The sequence below is a fragment of the Zootermopsis nevadensis genome, unplaced genomic scaffold (genome assembly GCF_977971745.1).
Source record: "Zootermopsis nevadensis isolate Lab colony 2312 unplaced genomic scaffold, Znev_1.0 Znev_ptg000002l, whole genome shotgun sequence".
NCBI lineage: Eukaryota > Metazoa > Arthropoda > Insecta > Blattodea > Termopsidae > Zootermopsis > Zootermopsis nevadensis.
This window is the reverse complement of record NW_028259134.1, coordinates 22,591,246-22,614,253: the sequence shown is the minus strand read 5'-3', so window position 1 is coordinate 22,614,253 and position 23,008 is coordinate 22,591,246. Positions and strand designations below refer to the sequence as shown.

Genomic DNA, 23,008 nt, shown 5'->3' with positions numbered 1-23,008 from the left:
ACACTCTTCGAGATGCCGGTAACATATTGGTTAAATTTTAACAAAGAAACAAACAAAGTAATCAAATCCTCACTCGAGGAAATTGTAGTTAATGTTCCGTTGAATTTCAGGATCTTCGGGTGACGTCTGGAGCCCTGAATTATCCGGCACGCGTCCTGGTAAGACGACTTTTGACAGCGACTGTACGAAACAGCTTCCGCCAGCATCTTCCTTCGAAATTCTCTTCCTAAGATCTTCTCTCTTTTTTTGTTGAGAATCGCTGGAAGCAATATAGATCAATCCAACTTCGTCTTATGCTCGCGTGTCGAATTTCCTCTGTCACAAGGTAGGGACCGACTAAACCCGGTGAAATTCTCACGACGGCGAGAACAAACATGGCTGCTTTGTAGCCCAATACATGCTGACCGACGTTTCAGAGGAACTTACTTGCTGCCTTCATAACCAGAGTCACGAAACGCCGATGCTACATCCAAGAAGACAGGCATGTTCACCTTCACACAAAAGGGTTAGGTCATGGATTCATCGCCCTGATGAAGGCAGCAGTAAGTACCTCTGAAATGTCAGTAAATTTTTATCAAACTACGCGATGCAACATCCAAGAAGACAGTCATCTTCGTTCAAGTCGATGTAAGAAACTCAAATCTCACAGATTGACAAACTATTATGGTGTGGCCTATTATAAAGTAATGTTCATTGTTTCTTCTGGAAGGTACGAGGAATCCCAGTAGAGATTTCGGTGAGAGCAGCCGACCTCAGTCCCGGGACCTCCTTAATATTATTATTATTATTATTATTATTATTATTATTATTATTATTATTTAGTGTTCTGTCTGACGACAGGTCCATATGAACAGGATCCTTCCATCCTTTTCTCGGACTGGGACCTGTTCATATACGTTCTTGGCAGATGATCCAGAAGTGGTTTGCCATTGCCTTCTTCTCTGTGTGAATGGAGTAATTGTTGGGATGCCCCGGAGGAAAACTCCGTGTTGCCTAGACCACGGCCTTGCCCAACACAAGTTATAAAATCGGGCACCGCCGGGAATCGAACCCGAGACCCCCAGGATTACAAGGCCAGCGTTCTAACCACTAGACCACCGTGGCGCTACCTCCTTAATACGAAGAATAATATTAAAAATGACCCTACAGAAATTACATGGGAGGATTTTAAATTTGACTCAGGTGGCTCACGGTAGGGACCAATGTTCTATAGTTCCATAAATCCCCCCGGAATGTTTCGACTAGCTGACTTACTTCGACAAGGCAGCGTCAATACTTTTATTCTTGAGCGTTGAGGACCCACAGACGCTGCGTGGTTGAGTCTGCTCTCAGTATGGACGCGCCATCGGCTGTTGGAGCCGCGTGCATTTGGCCTGTCTGTGTTTGACGTAAATGGCTTTCGGATGAGCGACTGACGGGAGTTTTATCTCGGCACGGTAGCCCTGCCCCAGGAAGAATAAGATTTCTTTTCCTGAAGACGCCGACGCTGCTTCCATCTGACGAACACAGACACTACTACACACACGCGCGCGAGCGTCTGATATAAAAGAGCATTCCAAATGAACCGATAACGCACCCTTCCTTCTCCGCGTCTAGATCATTGCCCCATGCCTTATAGTCACTAAGCCCTCGAGGATTTTTTTTTATTTTTTGAGATTTCTTTTGAGTCCGCATTTTATTCGTACACCCTCTTCTCCAAGTTTATTATAACCTAACCCTTCGAAGCCGAGGAGGAATATATACAGAACAAAAAAATGAGGCCTGGGCGTGGGGGTATTAACCGATAGGCACTAATATTTTAACGGGAAAGGAAATTTAAATTTTGATTTCTGGCTACGAAGGTCCCCAGGCAGTGCCCGGTCGTCTTTCTGATTTGGTAAAGGTAAGGTATGATGATGAGAAGACGAGTAGGGTAAACGTTGATCAGGGTATTTTTTTGTGTTTTAAAGTCGAAAATCGTCTAATAATATTTAAGAATTCAGCCAGTACAGCACTCATTTGTCCCTAAACATTTTCTCTTTGTTTCCGAATTTTTTTCTAACCTTCCTGACTCTCTCTCTCTCTCTCTCTCTATCTCTCTCTCCTGCTACAAAGTACTAAGCACTCAGGGGCGACGTTTCCCAGTGGAGTTATTCCCTTTCTGCAATATTGAATGTAAAAAAAAAAAAGTTTAAATATTTCACGATTTTAATTTTGAAGTCTTGATTACGTTCCTAGATTCGTGGAGATACAAGATTCTGGTTCCTTCAAGTCTGTCTTCATTCCACCAGAAGGCATTCAGCTGCAAATTGCTCCAGAACTCTGAAGACGGATCGTCGCGTAAAAGGGCTTCCAAAATATTTATTGCCCACAAAAGGATTGCAGTTTGCATTTGCCAGGAGCAAAATGTGTTCCTACGGTCTGGATATTACCCACGAGTCGAGTTAAAGAGGCGTCGTTATAGCTCAACTTTCTTCGGATGTTTCCAGAAGACAAAACCACGACACGTGGCAACCAAACGTCTCGATCGAGCGCCTCGCATTCACGAATCTCAATTCCTGTCTTCGCCCTACTCCAAATATCCTCATTAGTCCATCTCATGGTTTTCCTCAAGCATGTAAGCTCCATCGATTCACTACCAAGTACATGACCACCACGACCAAACCTCTCCCAGTCTTATATAAATATATACTAGGTACTTTTCTGCGGGTAAAGCAGCCGAAGAGGGCAGCTAACCTAACCTAACCTAACCTAAAATAAAATTATGGGACAGTAGCTTAAAATAGACCACGACATTTCGTTTCATATCATTTTAAGTGCATTGTTTATAGCCTCATTCTTGATTCAATGTTATCTAATTAGTGTAGTTGATGAAACATCGTTAAATAATCCATGAATAAATCATATCAGATTCGCATTTTCGCAATTACCTCCACGCCCCATCCTCACATCCATATTTATGAAGGAAAAACGTCACTTGTCACTACGGCATATATGAGGAGGGATTTAGCTTGGAATAATAAGTAGTCGCAAACAGCCGACAAGGGGTAGTTCTCCAACTTGGAGAGCCAGGGGATTACGAACATTTCTTACCGGAGGGAAATGTTCTTGTGGACACGGTGATAAACTTTCGACAACCATATTCTATGGTAACAGAGTCCTTCTTGAGAAGCTAATAGTCGCTCAGCTGGACAAGAAATTCACCGCCTTTTATGGAACCAGGAGTTTCATTACAATCATCAGTCCCTATCCTGAGCCAGCTGAATCAGATCTACAGCCCAAATCCCATTCCATAATATCATTCTTTTTAACACTTTTCCCATCTACGATTAGGTCTACCGAGTGTTCTATTCCCTTTAGGCTTCCGAACCACAATTTTAGTATACGACGCGTTTCTCATCCTACTAAGACCATAAATTATGGAGCTGATCATTATACAGTTTTTTCTCAAGCGTTCCGTCAAATTATGGCAACCATCAGCTTCACAAGGAGTCTGTTGAATAAAATTATACAAGTTCACGTTCGTCCCCCGTCTTTTCCAGCTATCCCAGTTTTACATAAAAGCCGGGATTCATTTCACGTCGACAGAATCAATATTCAATGCCTGAAAACATCGATAATCCCTAGAAATCAGCACAGTTCGTCAAACTTTTAATTCAACATCCCCCCCCCCCCCCTGAAACAAGCCCAGTCGTCGGAATGAATCAAACTTCCCATCTGGAATCCAGACGAGAATAAGACGCCAATGAAGTCGACAGCGAGACAACTGCCCAAAGGTGTAGGGGGCGCGAATCCAGGTGGCAATGATCCGCCACTAATCCGTCATCAGGTTGCAACGTCACGGGGGTTCCCACGTGTGAGCTTCCCCTCAGGAACCTCCAGATGGCATTATCATCGCTATGTATCAAGTAAATTGAATCGGCTGAAAATCCCGTGGTAAGTACCATTAAGCATTTACTGAACTGGGGGGGAGAGCGAATTGTGTTGACACATTCAAAACATTTCGTAAATCCGATCGGGCGACCCCCATGTCGGTGTGTGACACGATTTTAAGTACTCGCGATACTCCTTTGTTTACACGAATTTGTTTCAGACATTTTAATCCACAGCTTCAACACTCCTCTTCGTAAAGAATCACGACCCATTGGCTGAGCACTGTTTTGTATTTAAAAACGTTGTCAGTGGAACGACGGTTCCGGAGAATTAGACGTAAATACGTCTATACGGAAAGGAAGTTTATATATTGGCTTTATTCTAAATATTTCCTTTATACATGCTTTACAATTTAGTAAAGTTTGATTAAGACTTTGCTTATTTAACTTAAATTAGTTACGCTTAAGATGGGTCTGTGGTAGATGAATGTAATGTAAAGTAATGTAATGTAATGTTTTATAGGTAACAACAATTCCGAGTAAACAGATGACGTTTCCTAGGTAACATAACAATGAAGTTACACTTTTTCGTTACATGTTTGCCCAATGACACTGACCCTAAAACATAGACGTATTTACGTCAAAAATAATATTAACGAGGTTTATGTTAAAATAATACGTAAAATATACAAAAGATCTCATTTAAACCAGTTCAGTGTTACACTTACAAGCACTGGTCATTCTGGATTAATTTGGTATATTACAATGGGCAGTGTAAGACACAGTTATGTTTTTTTTTTACATTCCAGAAAAAAGTCCCGATAAAAATACAACACAAAATTTCGGAAGCCAGTTAAGTATTGAAAATTATTTTCAAACCTCAGAAGTTCGTTAGGCCGCCATTTTGTTATAATCGATAGTAGAAGATTATGAAGTACAAAAGTTTTCGAGCTTACAGTTAGATAATCTATATTCGTACTAACAGCTATTAAACACATCGTAACCGAGTCTTCCATTTAAAAACAAAATCAAAAACAATTCTTTACAAGAAACAAAGTACCCAACGACGCCTGTCGGACGCCTTCCATCAGCTCCACTTTTACAAACGAGCGTCTCTGCATGACTCAACACCACTTTGTGTGGTTTCCATTGATACAAAGAGCATTCCGTGTCGAAGCATTCGTTTCGAATGGCTCTGAAATTAATTTCTTGACTCATCCGGTAGATGGGAGGGAGGGACGATTGCAATGTACATTCAAATTAAAAGTGTGATTACCGGCTGTAATATGAATCATGTCAATTATTCAAGTTTAACTGCTCTAGCTCAATGGCAAGGAGACTCTGTTTTTATAACGTTAAATCTGTCGTCACAAACATGAGAGATATCGCTCTGTCAGGCCGTGAACCTTGCAGAACGACCCAATGATTAACACGCAATTAGCAAACACAGTCTTTATTTGTGATTGACTGTGTTAGTTATCCGGGAAACATGACATTGTCACTCAAACAAGCACCCCGTGTTGACTCTCATTGTTTACGACAGTCGCCATATTTCAGCAGCCATGATGTGTGTTTCATTCCATAATCCCCAGTAGGGTAACGTAATGGAACATGAATTTGTGTTTTGCGAATAACACGCTAAACTGTAAGATTTTTTACAGACAGAAACATTTTATAAAATGACAATTTATTCTTAAACGTCTCTCTTTACAAATAATTTAAAAGCAAATTAAACGCTTTGAACTCTAACCTAACCTATAAATAATATTTAAGAATTCAGTCCGTACCGCGACGAAAACACAGAACTTCGCCATTACAAAGATCAACTGGTCACATTTTAAAAAAAAGTATTTAAGAATTCAGTTCGTACCGCGAAGAAAACACTACACTTCACCATTACAAAGATCAACTGGTTAACGCTGTTTAAGGAAATAATACGACTAAAACGCTAATTAACCTTTGGAGCCGAAGCTCTTTCAAATGAAACTTACGAATTCAGTCCGTACCGCGAAGAAAACACTACACTTCACCATTACAAAGATCAACTGGTTAACCTTGTTTAAGGAAATAATACGACTAAAACGCTAATTAACCTTTGGAGCCGAAGCTCTTTCAAATGAAACTTAAGAATTCAGTCCGTACCGCGAAGAAAACACTACACTTCACCATTACAAAGATCAACTGGTTAACGCTGTTTAAGGAAATAATACGACTAAAACGCTAATTAACCTTTGGAGCCGAAGCTCTTTCAAATGAAACTTACGAATTCAGTCCGTACCGCGAAGAAAACACTACACTTCACCATTACAAAGATCAACTGGTTAACCTTGTTTAAGGAAATAATACGACTAAAACGCTAATTAACCTTTGGAGCCGAAGCTCTTTCAAATGAAACTTACGAATTCAGTCCGTACCGCGAAGAAAACACTACACTTCACCATTACAAAGATCAACTGGTTAACCTTGTTTAAGGAAATAATACGACTAAAACGCTAATTAACCTTTGGAGCCGAAGCTCTTTCAAATGAAACTTAAGAATTCAGTCCGTACCGCGAAGAAAACACTACACTTCACCATTACAAAGATCAACTGGTTAACGCTGTTTAGGGAAATAATATCAGTTCATTTTAAAAATAATTATAAACCCATAAATACAAAATGAAGTGTTACTGATTGTTAAAGAATGTGGTATACATAGTTACCACTGAGATTTAAAGTGTTGATAGACGCATGTAATATATTCCGATCCTGCATCAAACATAAGATACATTAACGCATGCAAACTAATATAGGCCTATTCGCTAAGTATTTATAACCCGTAAGTTAATCCACAATATCGAAAATATCCCGAGTCACTTCACTACGGAGGCCTATCACCACTTAGTTTCCTAATATTCATTAAAATATTACACTTTTATCTCGTATTTGGTAGCCTATTGAAAGTACGTCCTTTCTGCGTGAGTTATCACTGCCAAAATACTGTAAGCATTTCTTGTTTCCGAGCGATACAATTTAGTGGACGGGCCTATGGAAGATATCGAATACTGTGGGTTGTGACGCTATGTGCTCAGCGTTTCGGGCTAAATAATCGCCTCCATCTTCAGGATGCGTAAAGTTCTTAACGGGGTAAATGCTCGGCATGGTTTTTAACACTTCGGTTTTGGAATGACTGAGAAAGTGGGCGAGGGGCAGACTGCAAACTGCAGATAAAGCGGATGACACACCGGGGCTCGTGGTCCCACATGTAACGCAAGGATCACCCCGACAAATCGTAATTTACGTTCTCACTTCGGCAAAGGGTAATCTAAAAACGGCTATAAGTTGTAAGCTCTGTTTAAGCCAATATAAAGCTCTATTACTGAAAAGAATAATATCTGAATAAACTTGTTTTACTAGGTAAACAATCTTCCCATTCTAGGTCCTTCGTTAAAATGTTATCTGATGCTGCAATGCAACACGACCCAAGATCTGCTGAGACGATACATTTGGCAGAAAATTTATTCTACGACGCATTTCCCACAGCGCCAACTAATTACTTACCAAGTAACAGGGAACAGAGCCTTTATTTAAAACCCTGACGGTCGTTTATCTCTTCAAAAAACACACGCCTTTTATGATCATTTATTTACGACTAATTTAACGACGTTTTCCTCAGCTCAGACTGTACAGCGACGGATTGTAAATAAATAACAACCTGAAAATTATACGGAAGGAAGTGGTCGTGGCCCATCTTCAGGTAGTATCTGAATTTACCTTGGGTCACTGACAAAAGCAATGGAAAACGTCACAGGCTTAGGAAAAGTCTACATTACAAATCTATCTCTACCATTTGACTAAGTCCGAAGCGTTCCTCCTTCACCCCACGTCCTCACCCTTCAAGTCACAAGATTACAGTCGCGGACTATAGGTGTCCGTGTCTAGGATCCACGTAACAGACGGACGCCATAACGACGATGCTTTTCACTGCTAGACACAAGAAGAGTCTGACGGCACATTTACTCCGTGCAGGGGCCAGAATCTCGTAAATCACGAGATTTAAAACCATCAAAGCGACGATTAGACTTTCTTGTAGATAGAATAACCACAAGGGAGGGGTAGAAAGGGGAGAATTCATCTGGTAAATTATTGTTATTGTTGTTTCATGCAAGGCATCTGCTCTCATGTGTCGGTGGAGGGTCACACACACGCACGCACGCACTGGGCTGGCCTTCAGTCTCGTTGAAGGGGGTGCAAGATTCAAAAGTAATATCTTTTACTGTGTGTGTGCCTAATAACCGTGATTAATTCCGGTCTGTGCAGTGGGATGGGTTCGAAACGCGGTTTTATCCGGAGTTAACACAGACGTCGGCCGGACTGCTTAAAGTAATTTCCTCGCCACCTCAAAACTTTGCTACAGAAAATTCGTCTTCAGTACAAAGAACTCACTGGCTAATTCCATCCCTGAAACGCTGATAGTTGCTCGGCTAATCAAGAAACTCTTCGACTTTTATAAAAGACTGAGACTCATCTCGATCTAATGTCGGCGTTAAAAACAACTGGAGATTTGTCTCCATTCCACGACACGTCTTAACGAAGTTGTGTTTGGCGGTAGACACAAAATTTGCATTACTTGGATATTATTTAGGAGGTCCAGACTTGTAAGATCGACATCATGACATTAAAATAATGACAGTCAAATTGAAGGCGTAAAATGTCATCATCAATATCATTTTAAATTTTTACACTTTCCAAAAAATTGCTGCGATAAATTCGTAACCTTCAACATTTTATTGGCATTTATCACGCCAAAAAAAAAAAAATCATAATTCAGTTTTCGCTGTATGGCCGAGTTTCATGTCAAATCCATTAAAGTCGCGCTCGTTAATTCCGTGTGAACGACGGATTACACCACTGGCTTGGCAACCACAAGCTGCAAATACGAATTTCAAACCTGACAGCTGCAGGATTCAATTGAAAACCGTCACGGCTTTGTTAAAAGTATCGTCACCAATAAACCAAATGAAAGGCGTTTCCTGGTTTCAAACCGATGTTGATCTGGCTATTAACGCGTGGTGGATTTGCACGTACGCACCAACGTTTCGGAGGAACATACTGCCTCCATCTTCAGGGCTAAATAAGATGGAGACATTATGTTCCTCCGAAATGCTAGCTCCTAACTGTTCCTAATATAATGACCAATGTCCGTCACGCTTTGCTGGACAAGTGCGCCGTTCGAGCTATAAGGGCAAAGTTGAAATCAAGTTCTGACGGTGGAAACTCTGGTAGCAAGAAATGCGAACGGAGAAATGGTGGAGCCTACGGTGGAGTCTGCTTTCGGCGGGATTCTGGCTTCAGGCTTAACGTGGAGCGAGAGGAATCTCTGATTTACTACGTTAGATGGAATGAAAGGAAGCTGGGGTCAATCCATTCTTTTGGGAGAACTGAGAAAAATACCCCAAGCGGTCGGTCGGTACTACATTCTCCGACTCCGACCCCAACTCCTTCATAAGAGCTCAATATGTATTAATAAGGGTAAACCTACTAAAATGGTAAACGACACCATAAGAGATTTCATCACCACCACTTGAATCATCATCCTACTTTTTAGACTTATAACCCATATTTAAATATACGTCTAATGTTTATTGCAGAAATCTGTTGATTTGTAGACGGTTTGTACTCTTGGAGCCAAAGTTACAAAGAATTATTCCCACACCACGTGGCTCGCACGGTATAGAAATTGTATCTTATGATTTTATATCGAGGTCGGAGTCGGTGTCGGTACATTTGTACCGACTCCGACCCCACCTAAAATTGCTCCCGTCTCCGACTCCACAGCCCTGACTCCAAGACCCAAGTTTGTCCGATGTTCCGGGCGAGATACGTACAGGTTAACTTCCGAAGGTTTAATCCGCTCTACAATTTTGAAAACGGTGATTATTTATTATAATTATTCCTTCCGCACGGATAATCTCAAATACAAAAGGCGACAAAGATGTTTCGCTAAGCCATTCGTCATCAACAAGAATGAAATATTTATGTCCCTTTGCGTATTTATTGTTATAATTGTCCCTTCCATCTTCCGGTCGGATAATCCGAAGAGAGTTCGGCAATGACGTAATCTTTTCTCTCAGAAGCTACATTAGTCTTCTCAGATGAAATATCAGCCTGGAGAAAAACATCTCTTCTCTCTATTTACCCTTCGGATGAGCCCTGCGAGAGGGAAGGAGCATAAGACAAGGGAAGATCAATTGGTTGCTAGGAGACTACAGCGCGCTGTAGGCTTCACTTGTTGACAAACGACGTATCTTCCTTCTCCAATACTTTCAGTTCGTAGCTTCTTTTTGCCAGTTTGTTTGTCTTGCTTTCGTTATGTGCATTCTCTCCCATACATCACACGTTGTTTCTCCCTGTGTTTCTACGCGTTCTTCCTGGATCTTCGAGAAATGGGTGTTGGTGGGGGTGGAGGACCTCGTTTTTCTCAAACGAGCTAGTTTATTACACCGTAGGGTCTTCGCAGAATCTCGCCAGGAACATATTACTACTCCTTATTACTCATCTTCATGTTACAGCCTTAACAAACCCAAACGGTGTCACATCTGAGGCGTCAGCGAAAATTCCTTTTTCTCAATTTATAGTAAGATATTCCTGTAGGATATTACTTTTTTCTACGTTTCGTAAAGATTTCATTTTAACACAGGTATTTACTTTCAGGTAAAACATTATACCATCTACAGCCGGCATAATTAATTACACGGTGCTGGGGGGGGAGGACACCCCCCCCCCCCCTCATATACGGTTTGTGTATTTCAATCACATTTTATTTCGTCTCTTTTAATTTCTTGAAGCAGCCCATAAAATATTCTTAACATATTTACTAAAAAATCTGGAGTTAGTATTCTCTTTTTATATTTGAAACCTATAATTTGTTTATATTTGTGTTTTAGTTTATTTTATATCTGACAGAAATATTTCTTTTCTGATAAATTCCGGGAGAAAAGTTATGACAACACGAAACGATAATAATTTAATCATTCATTTTCCGCCAAACTACTCTTCTATCTCTCTACTCAAGCGTTAAATGTGTAATTTTAATTATTAATTACAATTCTTGTCTAAATTCACCATTTTATATATATATATATATATATTAGCTGGTTAAACAGCTTTAGGACATAATCGCTGTTTATTCTGAGAACCATAAAAAAACCTATAAACACAAAATGCAGAATTATTAGCTGATAGAGCAGGTTTAAATGGTTAACCAAGGTTAAAACGAACTATAATTTACATGCAACTGTTCACCTTTATTTATTTATTACTTATTTTATTCATTAAAAAACTAAATATAAAAAAACTTGTTCAGTGTGTAATTCAAAGTCGTATTGTTACACAGTACCGAATTAAGATAAAAAAAAGAACAGATTTAATTCAACGCTGTCAACTCAATCAGGAATTTTTTCTCTTAATTGTTACAACCTGCTAAGATTCCTAAACCATTTGTTTTCCTCTAAAATGACCTATTGACACCAGATTACATGTAGAAAGTATTCTTCTTTTAAGTAAAGTGCTCCTTAAAATTTTCCTATCTAAATAAAAAAATTTAAATGACCCGAAAATTTCTCCTAAAATTCTTCAATATCAAATTTAATCGAAATCGGTCTAACCACTTTCGAGTTGGGTACAGGCGGACAGAGAAATATCGTATTTCACTAGGTGCAACGAAAAATTCATGAGTTATTGTGTACAGTTGTGAATTTATTCAGCCAGAAGGAAAATTAATTTGAAGCACCTAAAAAAAACTCTAAATCTGCCCCCATTCAGACTCGAATACACGTTACAGCCAAAACTGTAACGTACAGGAAGGACATTTCGTAAACGCATGACTGCAATTATAACAGGGTTATGGAAAACAAGGCGAATAAGTGAATGTAAATTGTGGAATAAATTAAATGAACCTGCAACTGTTCACCGGTCTGTTAACTATCGCTATCCATTATCTAATGGCATGTTAGTGGTCCCCCTTTGAAGCCCATAACCACAGCTTACTATTATCGATAGTCAATTGACTCGACAAACTATCAAAGCCGACATTCATTTCTTGCAATTATATCCACGCTTTGTAACCATGGTAACAGCAAGCAGATTCTAATGCTTCGGACTGATCCAGATTAATAGCACTACATGATTCAATTGGAATTTGTATTTATGACACACTCGTACTAGTAGTGTTAATGAGGGAAAATTCAACAGATTCTTATATTTATTATCAAATCTTTAACGCCCGAAACCTTAGCATTAGAATGATCATCAGATAATAAATAACACAAAAAATCATTACCCCCTGAACCTAACGTGTTCACCGAGATTCGAACTAAGGACTGTTAATCTGAGTCTATGGCCCTAGTATCTGTAATCTCCTAGCCAACAACACAATTGGTGTCGATCTATCATACTTAGTTTCAGAGCTGCGGTAAACGCCCTCACCGAAAATCGAACTCAGGACACTATATCCGGAGTTCTTACTATGATATGTTATATTCCTGGTCACAAGGAATAAGCCTACCAAGTTTTGTACAAATCGGGTTAACCCTTATCGAGCTATATAAGACACGCTTAAATAAACCACAATCTCAAAACGGTTTACCGTTCAGAAACTGAGTAACTTGAGATAAGACGAGTGGAAAGGCGAGGCTACTTAAATTCGGAGTCGGCCTCGACAGACACGAAACTGCTAACATAACAGAAATCACACCGTGTAGTCAAAATTACCTTTACTTATATTTCAGTATTTCATCACACCGAAAAATATTTCAAATACCTAAGCGTTTTAGATCTCAATGAGGCACGGATATTACGTGATTGACAATATCTTCTAAACCGAGTCCGGTGTGAAAATAACAGACACACTGACACATAATTCTCCACGAGCTGTCTTCATCTTCTGTGTAGTTACTACAAAGCGAGGTCGTCGTTCGTGTCATCTCGTTTGAAAGTTTGGACAACCCTGATACAAGTTAATTAATGTGTACGTGTCTGTCTGTCTGTCTGATATATTCACGGACCACCAAAGAACGAGCCGATGGTCCACAAATTTTCAGTCTCTGATGGAGAGTAGATCAAGTCTGAACAGAGACCACAATTTAGCGGGTTGTAAATTACAAACGTCACTTCGACCGAACTCCGTGGTAGTAAATTTTGCAGGAAAACGGAAGAGTTGTGGCGAACACAAGCAGAAACTCATACTTACTAAAGCGTTTCTTCAGTCACTTTAATTAGCAGACTCTTTTAAGCGGAGACCTCCCTCCCTTCCATCAATACACATTTCCTAAGATATTTCGGTGATTCTACTCCAGTGTCTTTCAACGCTTTCCATGTTACGAACTAACTAACTAACTAGACGGCTTACCGAACCCGAAGGTTCATCACCGAATTAACCAAAGCCCTGTCCTGGGCCAACAAAATCCAGTCTCCTTCAACTCCTATCTCCCATAGATCCCGCCTGAGATTATCCTCCCATCTACGTCTAGGTCTCCCCAGCGGTCTCTTCCCCTCAGGCTTCCCAAATAGTGGACCCAACCAACCAGACGGCTTAGCGAACACAAAGGTTCATCACCGAACTAACCAAAGTCCTGTCCTGGGCCAACAAAATCCAGTCTCCTTCAACTCCTATCTCCCATAGATCCCGCCTGAGATTATCCTCCCATCTACGTCTAGGTCTCCCCAGAGGTCTCTTCCCCTCAGGCTTCCCAACCAGTACCCGGTGCACACCTCTTGTCCCATCCATGCGCGCTACATGTCCCGCCCATCTCATTCTTCTCGACTTAATCACCCTGACAATATTGGGGGAGGAGTACAAATGTTTCATGTTACAGTATACTTAAATATAGTTCAATATTAATTAAGTTTAAGCACCTGTACTGAAACCAGACAAACACGATACCGAGATACTTGCACCCACATCTCTTCATCACAATTAATCTCCCCCGCGTCCATCTTAATGTCATAATCGCGTGAAAGCTGTGTCTCGAGAGGCGACAACGTGATTTGGAGCAGGACAAGGCACTCAGGGCGAGTTCACGACTGCTTCCTCTCTAACACACGCCACTTCACCATTCATCGGCTTCTCAAAGTCGTCAAGACGTCACACAGGAAATCAAAGAAATATGTTTCTGACTCAGCTAATGCATAATTCTGTTGTTCCTTAAGTTTAGGCTACCGGACAATACATGGGAGTAAAGCAAGTTGCTGACCGTCGACCCGGAAACCGCAGTCCCGCAGTACAAACAAACAGGGGTAGATCTCGTGTATCACAGGCGTTCCTAATAAAGGACAGTCGCTAAGAAGGGGAAGGGGGGTAAAATAGTCCTCCCTTGGGGGCGACGCACAACACGAAAATTAGTTCTTTAGCCCCATCCCTTACTCCCAGGTCTGTTTCTAACCCCTAACAGCCCGAGGTCACGAAGGGAAGAAAATAATAAGACCACGTTCTGGGGTGTGGAGGGGCGTGGAACAAAGACGGAGACCATAACATTCCCAGTTTCAAGACGTCAAAAGAAACGACAATTTACGCTCTCTTTTATTCAACGCAGAGAAAAATATACGAATGACGATGGTTGGCTGTGAGTCGCAGAACCAATAACATTGTCGACACAGTGTTTCAGCACACACAGAAGAAGATTAAAAAAAAAAAAGTTTCGGAAATAAGACGCCGAATTTCGTTGAAAAATTATTTAGTTTATGTGGTGGGAGTATCAATAACTATCGATTTTCTAGCAATCATAAAATTGATTTATCAATTTCTGCTCATAATTTTCCACTAACAGGCTCTACAGTTTAAGTCAATGTTAAATTTTTCCACTAATAACACCTCAGAGTTTCGCGCTATCAATATAACTGTTGGAATTTAAAAATGGAGAGATTAAAGTACAGATACGTAAATATGTTTAACTTATATTTGGTTCTCAAACAAATTTTCACACCCTTAATTGCAGTGGTTCATTAGTTATCGACGCCAAACCAAGATATAAATATTACTTTTTATCATCAACGAATTCCAATAGACAGTTTGAAATGATTAATAACATTTCAGGACCACACATCAAATCTGAAGAAAAAAAATATTTAGAAACCAAGTTCACAAGTCTGAGAGTATTCTTTGGAACCATGATGTTCATGCCATACCAAGTTTCATGAAATTCAGTCAGTTACTTGGACAGACAAACATATGGACAAACGGATACGATAATATGATTTCGATTCCAGTTGGTTAATCTTCATCAAATATTTTATCTAACCACCCACTCGTATCATCAACGAGACGACACTTCACAATTATTCAGATGTGAACAGCCCATTCAAATTAATCTAATGATTGTGTTTTATAATATCAACCAAAAATATTTAATTTTTCTCGACTGACTTTTATTTATTATTTATTTAGTGTTCTGTCTGACGACAGGTCCATATGAACAGGATCCTTCCATCCTTTTCTCGGACTGGGACCTGTTCATATACGTTCTTGGCAGATGATCCAGAAGTGGTTTGCCATTGCCTTCTTCTGTGTGTGAATGGAGTAATTGTTGGGATGCCACGGAGGAAAACTCCGTGTTGCCTAGACCACGGCCTTGCCCAACACAAGTTATAAATTCGGGTACCGCCGGGAATCGAACCCGAGACCCCAGGATTACAAGGCCAGCGTTCTAACCGCTAGACCACCTCATCTTATTATTATTTAGTGTTCTGTCTGCCGACAGGTCCATATGAACAGGATCCTTCCATCCTTTTCTCGGACTGGGACCTGTTCATATACGTTCTTGGCAGATGATCCAGAAGTGGTTTGCCATTGCCTTCTTCTGTGTGAGTGTGAATGGAGTAATTGTTGGGATGCCACGGAGGAGAACTCCGTGTTGCCTAGACCACGGCCTTGCCCAACACAAGTTATAAATTCGGGCACCGCCGGGAATCGAACCCGAGACCCCCCAGGATTACAAGACCTAAAAAACTACTATGAACGACCAAGTTAACTACAAAAACAATCATAATTATTGTGGAATATCGTTTCAATTTAAACAAAGTGCGTAGTTTAGCAACAACAATTTGTTTACTATCCGCCTTTACCTACTCGTGGCCAGCAACAATAGAAAGAAAAATAAACATGTAAACAAGCACAACAATTAATCTGATACATTGTTTCAGAAACCCGGCAACACAACTAACCTGTGAGCAAACGAGAATTGATTAAGTGCTGTCAGAAGCCAAGTAGAGATGAATTTGTCAGTGGGTTTAACATTGTTTATCACCGCGTTTTACATCATAGCTACCAGAATTGCAACACATACCAAAGACGCTATCGTATTTGTAGCATCAGATGATACCCATGAAGAAGGAGAAGAAGAAGAAGAAGAAGACGATAGTGACGCAGATATAGACCCCAAAGGAGATGTAGAATGGCTAAATGAAACAGATCCATTGACCGGAATTTCAGAACTCCAATGGCTGCCGACGGCTGTACGAGACATCGCTTATTACTTACGTGCGCACAAATTCAATGATTTCGACAGGAGAGTCTACGAGAATGAGACCATCGCTCCCAGAGTAAGTATCTCGTGATCTTCGCTCCCCGTATAATTTCAAAACCATTCAATGGCGTTACTCAAATTCTGTGTCGAAAGCCACGCCACCGAAATTAGCTAATAGTGGATGGATTAAAATTTCATTAATTCAACCCTAGTGCCACGGTGGTCCAGCGGTTAGAACGCTGGCCTTGTAATCCTGGGGGTCTCGGGTTCGATTCCCGGCGGTGCCAGAATTTATAACTTGTGTTGGGCAAGGCCGTGGTCTAGGCAACACGGAGTTTTTCTCCGGGGGCTTCCCCGGTTTCTCCGTGGCATTCACACACAGAAGAAGGCAATGGCAAACCACTTCTGGATCATCTGCCAAGAACGTATATGAACAGGTCCCAGTCCGAGAAAAGGATGGAAGGATCCTGTTCATATGGACCTGTCGTCAGACAGAACACTAAATAATAAAATAAATATAAATAATTCAACCGTATCCTCCGCCACATTAATCCAATCCACACCATTCCGTATTATTTCCATAAGATACATTTTAATATTCGCCTGGCGTCTAAGCTAGGTCCTCGAAGAAGTCTAAAAATCTCAAGACTTCCTAACCCAAATTGGCGACTGTAATCTCGAGACTTGCAAGGAATGCAGGAAGTCCGAAGCGTTAAAAGCAGACGCCTTCGTCCGTCACCCCACTTCCGCACCCCGCAAGTCTCAAGATTACAGTCGCGAACAGTACATACTTCGTCAATCTCATCTTCATTGATTTTATCGGGTTCCATAAAGGGTTTTTGTTAATTGGGACTCCGACAACAGCAGTTCTGTGGCCCACCACCCAGCGGAAACCAAGAATATTTCCTCTACGTTTTTAATTTTTAATAATTAATTTTATTTGTCTGTTTATCATCTCCAAGTAAGAAAACAGCACAGAATATGTAGTCTGAAAATTTCTGATTATTCTCTGTATTGCAGACTTTCTTCATGCAGTTCCCCGACCCCGCTCTGAGGTCACTTCACCCGGAAGTGCGCAAATACTGCGACATCAGCTTCGTCGAATGTGTCGACTATCTCTACGAAGTAAGTCGATTACGAAAATAATCCAAAATAAATCACATTTCATTCCGTGACGAGATTTCACGTATGAAGATGACTGGCTGTCTTCTGGGATGTTGGGCAGTGCAGTCTGACATAAACTGCACGACGTTTCAGAGATGCTTACTGCCTCCATCATCAGGGCGATACCTGAAGCAGTAAGCAACTCTGAAATGTATAATTAAGTATCCACGTTAAGATTTCCAGCACAATAAAATTAAATATTCGGAAGCACATCACTGTTGCCAAAAGACTAAAATAAAAAATTTAATCGAAATATTTCATTTCCCAAAATACGACTAAATATGATTGAATGAATTCATGATAAAAATTTGTCAGATTTTATTAGTGTTTTCATCAGACGATTTATATATCCTCTTCAAATAAAATCTGATGTATAGAACGTCCACGGTTTTGACCTCTCCTAGTGTTAACAAGACGTTAAATTTCGTTTCCATGGTTACAGAAAATTAAGGACGCCAAGCTTCGACGTGACGAGGACGTAATCACAATTACGCGAAAGAACAAATGGAGTCTCCCGAACAACATGAATGAAATCTCAGAAGCTGAAAAGGAATGTAAGAAATCACGGAGATTGGACTGGGTTAATGCTGAGCCCTTCCTTGGTACATTGGACAGATTTCAATGGAGGGTGAGAATATACTCCACGAATTTAGCCAATTTTGAGAGATATAAATATAGCTCATTATGTTATTTCATTTCTAATCATAAAAGAGACGTTGAACGTAGGCCAAAATGAACTTTTAATCGTCCTTTTATGTCGTCAGATATTCGTCACAAAATAAAAGTACGCTCAATTAGTCCACTGATTAAAATATAATATTTATTTAATACATCACACGTCTTTAATAAACTCTTACTTAATTCATGTGTAACTACACAGATCTATCTGGATGTTAAATTAATTTTCTACGTGCATTTTTTACAAACTGCCTAAACAACGTAAACTTATCGGAGTATTTAACCTCTTAAATCACACATAAAAATTAAATCATTAATAGAAAGAAACACTAAATTATTTTTACTTTCATTAAATTGATATTCCGGTTAGCATATGACAAGCGTTGTAAATTCGAAACAGAGTTGCCTAGCAACAACACAAAAGCATACGTAAACAGAAGAATTTCGTATCACAGATTAAAAAAAAAAAAGTTTTCAATTAAAACTGCAAACAACAAGGCTATTTCATGTTTTTATAATAAGATATTATTTCAGAAATTTCATTATTTCAATTTGACTTTGCGTAAAAAGTAAAGTTTGTCCCACTATACGCCAAATAGGCGTTTGGGGGGAGAGGAGGTATAGCTCCTCTCTTCCTTGACCTCGGCACTAGATGGGGGTGAGTGGTCAGCATCACGCCCCGGCCGGCTTTACCCCCGGGAAAGGACCCCGGTACCCATTGTAGAGGAGGCTGGGTGGGACCCAGAGCCGGTCTGGACGCAGAGGCTAGAGGAAAAATCCTCTGCCCCCGTCGGGGATCGAACCCCGGTCGTCCAGCCCGTAGCTAGTCACTATACTGACTGAGCTATCCCGGTTCATGACTTTGCGTATTATGTTATATAATTTACCGATATGCACGAATATTAAATTTTTGCGTCAACTTTTAGTACAAACCCAAAATACGAATTTCCTTATAAATAGTTTGACTTTCGAAGATGAGACATACGGAAGGACGGGTGGTGGTTAATTTTGTGTGCACTGTACAAAAGAATGCGTTCAGCTGTATTAATACTTACAGACACATTACGAGCGAGATGGTATTTATGTCAGCATTCTGACTAACTTACAGAGCCAGAGAAAGTAATTCATTTCTTGTTAAACTTTTGACTTCCACGCAGACTTCCGCCAGTTACTTCATGTGCTGGTACACTATGCTGGAAGAACCGAATCTCAGAGCCCTAGGCGAGCCGTGTGACAATTTTGCAAACTGCTTCGATCCTGACTTTCGAGACTCGAATCGAGATCCAAGAGCCGACGATAGTCTGCCATTCCAATGCGCCACTTACAGCTTCTGTCCTGGTAAGTTTCGTGATTCAAAATGTTGCCAGACCCCAAAGAGTTAAACAGTTTACTTTCAATTTTCTTAAATACTCACGACACCAAAAAATGTTTCATAACGAGGCGTGTGTTTTATATCAGATACACGTTTCTGTGCAATTAGAAGCAATCGATATATCTCGATTTCACGTACATAAGAAGTCGTAGCCTATATTAGGCCAAAACTGATACTAATTTAATAGCATAATAACTTTTAATGTAGACTGACCCAAATATATTTAACGGCACTGTCATAACCTCAGATTACTGTATATAGTACCAAGTAATTTGATAAATTATGACTAATAAACTTGAAAAGATGGACCTCATTTAGGGCAACTATACCGATATTTTTCTCTAGGGTCTGATAAAAATCACGGAAAATCTAAGTAAGGATAACAGGTCTCCAGGCCGAGATTTGAACCTAAAAACCTGAACATCAAAATTTAATTGGAATCCATTAAGTTCTTTGGACAGAGAAGTTAACACGTCTGTCGTTATAATGATTTTGCCCTGACAAGCGACTATGAATGTTTTAGATCCGTGTTGTCCAATGAAGCATTACCACAACCTGGAAGAATGTTGGCCCTCACAAAACAACCCTTGCAAAGTCGTGGCGCCAGATCATCACCCTCAGTGCGAATTTAAGCGATCGGAAAACACAGACTTTGAGTCCATGGCGCTGAACCGCTGGAACGTGACCTGTGAGTGTTCGGCAAAGGGATACGAATGGGATTCAAGATTTCGTACCTGCATCGGTAAGAATTCACAATATATTAACATCAGAAGAGAACTTGTACTGTACTAACTAAACTAGTGGGTAGAACACATAAAGCCTATTGTTTACTGTAATCTCCAGAGTTATGAGGAATAGATTTCCTCCACCTTCAGGGTAGACGTGGAGGTGATAGGTCCTTCTACAACAACGGTAAACACCTACAAAGCGTCATAACACAAAATACCGAAATGCAAATATGAAATTCCACGTAACATCCTCCCCCTTCCAAAAAAAAAAAAATATAAAAAAATTCACTTCAGCACGTTCTTTTCAATCTCAATTCCACTGTCAGCATGAAACAAATTTCACACTTATGCAAAAAAAAAAAATTCTATTTCTGGTTTTCACTGCTGCGAGTTAGAAAGTTTCATAAAATGTTACGCCACGAGTCTTTTAGAAACTGGATGACGTTTCAAAGAATTTGACTGCCTCGTCAGGGCGATGACACTGATGATCGAGGCAGTATGACCCTGTCAATTTCTAAAAGACTACACGGTGCAACATCCCAGATGACAGTCAACTTCAATAGGTAAAATTTTTTTTAAAGAAAAATGTATTTTTTCTAAAAGTAGATGAAAAGCTAAAACGTGTTATTTTGGAAAAAATGATGATATTTAATAAAAACAGACTTGTAGTAGTGGTCTAGCGGTTAGAACGCTGGCCTTGTAATCCTGGGGTCTCGGGTTCGATTCCCGGCGGTGCCCGAATTTATAAGTTATGTTGGGCAAGGCCGTGGTCTAGGCAACACGGAGTTTTCCTCCGTGGCATCCCAACAATTACTCCATTCACACACAGAAGAAGGCAATGGCAAACCACTTCTGGATCATCTGCCAAGAACGTATATGAACAGGTCCCAGTCCGAGAAAAGGATGGAAGGATCCTGTTCATACGGACCTGTCGTCAGACAGAACACTAAATAAATAAATAAAGTAGTGACCGAATATGTAAATGTCAACAGATGTAGATGAATGTGTTCGAGGCAGTCACTCCTGCACAGATGAGTCTGAGGCGTGCTTCAACGTAGCAGGCTCCTACAACTGTGGCTGTCAGTGGGGTTACGTGTTTGACGCTGACAAACAGAAATGTGTGCAAAATGAAGCTATCGCAATTGCCAAAGCAGTCGTCGACAGAAATATCGCAGCAAGAGAACAGGAGGAGCCCGGTAAGTCACCAGATACAGACATGCCAACTTTTACAATATTAATACCAGAAGTGAAAAGTACTTCATTGGTTTAAACTTAGTCTCGACTCTTTCAAAATGGTAGCCTCTACTTGCATAAAATTTTCATCTAAAACTTTCTCTCGCGATGAATATTTAATGAGCTACAATCAAAATGTAATTCTCACCCCAAAACATTAGTTACATTTTTCACAAAACCTCCTAAAGCTTGTTAAATAACCGGACAACCTGTGATTAATTAAAACATGTTTTCTCTTTTCAGGGTCCATTGTGAAGAAAATTATCACATACCTGTCTGGGGGGAATGCTGCCGCGTCAGAGTGACACATGACTATGATAGCCACCATCAGTTACAGAATTGGCAGCTCTGTTCATTTAAAAAATACGCATTTCATAAATTTGTAATGTGAAAGTACAGCATTTACAATACGTGTCACACAATTTTATTTATTTCTAAATCCAGTTTAAACCATTTGATTTATAGTGTTAATATTTGTTTACTTATTATATATTCTAATGCACTACACGGCATGCAAAGTTTTAAGATTAAATTAAACTGGAAGATTCTAGAAGATAATGCAAGTATCACAGTCATTAAAACAAAGTTTAATGTAATTTATCATGTGCATAGTTTATTTTAAAAAGAGCTTCTAAGCTAATGGATTAACTATAGTTAAATATGTGGATGTATCACAAAGCACGTTCGTGAATATGCCAACAAGACAAACTAATGTAATCAAAATTCCTTCAATGAACTCGAAAAAACGCTACACAAACCCAGACTTGTAAAGAATATCACTTTACAAGGTAGTGTCTACACCTAACCTAACAAAAACTATATGGCAAAATGCATGCATATTTTTAATGATTGCAAATCTAACCTTGTAAGTTCGTCGTGTCTTCTTTCAGGTATTCTTGAACACACACACGATAAAAATTACACCTCAAATTTTTAATTTTCCAAATATCACGTACTCTCACTAAGCACCTGTAGGTTCACGAACAAACCGACGCGATGATTAAAAAATTCACGAGAAAAATGGCGGCATTACGTCACGCGGTGTTTTCAAACCGTGACCAACCTAATTTGTGCAACACACGTGCATTTTGATATGACCCAGTGTGTTAACCTTTGTGATGTAAAAATATTTCTCTCGTCAATGTCTGAATCTGGCAGTAAATATCGCTGTGAAGTTAATGAAGAATGTTAAATTAACAACTACAATGCATCTTACTGATGGACAAAAGCGAATCACAACAGAAATTAAAGCAGATACTCAAATCATATACATGAACCTGTTCATAATAGTAAATGATTAACACTGTTGAAAATGTCCACGAATGCTCACTTACAAATTTGAGGTCCACGAGTCAACAAGGGACCGCAAATTTCGGCTTTAGTCTCAAAAACATTCCATGATGCACACAAATTATTTTCCAAATATCCTTTGTTAACCTAACATAACCTCAGATTTTGTGAAAAAATTGTAATCTTGTTCAG

The 23,008-nt window shown here is 39.8% G+C and overlaps 2 protein-coding genes across 2 annotated transcripts in view; one reads left to right on the top strand and one right to left on the bottom strand.

The window, feature by feature from the left end:
* sli (slit guidance ligand) overlaps positions 1–22,757 on the bottom strand; it is a 204,887-nt gene extending 182,130 nt beyond the window's left edge. Inside the window, exon 1 of the mRNA XM_087353898.1 lies at positions 22,389–22,757. The gene's annotated coding sequence lies outside the window, so the exon portion shown is untranslated. The remainder of the gene's footprint in view (positions 1–22,388) is intronic.
* Positions 16,032–22,122, top strand: LOC110838581 (uncharacterized). Its single transcript, XM_087354180.1, has 7 exons — positions 16,032–16,427; positions 17,372–17,476; positions 17,958–18,143; positions 19,351–19,531; positions 20,089–20,307; positions 21,286–21,489; positions 21,770–22,122. Exons 1-7 carry the CDS (start codon positions 16,098–16,100, stop codon positions 21,829–21,831), a joined length of 1,287 nt encoding a protein of 428 aa, XP_087210306.1. The 5' UTR covers positions 16,032–16,097; the 3' UTR covers positions 21,832–22,122.
* Positions 22,758–23,008: the final 251 nt, after the last annotated feature.

Coding starts and splice junctions, on each gene's coding strand:
- LOC110838581 (XM_087354180.1), top strand. CDS start 16,098: ATGAATTTGTCAGTGGGTTTAACATTGTTTATCACCGCGTTTTACATC. Junction 20,308..21,285: donor AAGATTTCGTACCTGCATCG/GTAAGAATTCAC, acceptor AAATGTCAACAG/ATGTAGATGAATGTGTTCGA. Junction 21,490..21,769: donor AAGAGAACAGGAGGAGCCCG/GTAAGTCACCAG, acceptor TTCTCTTTTCAG/GGTCCATTGTGAAGAAAATT.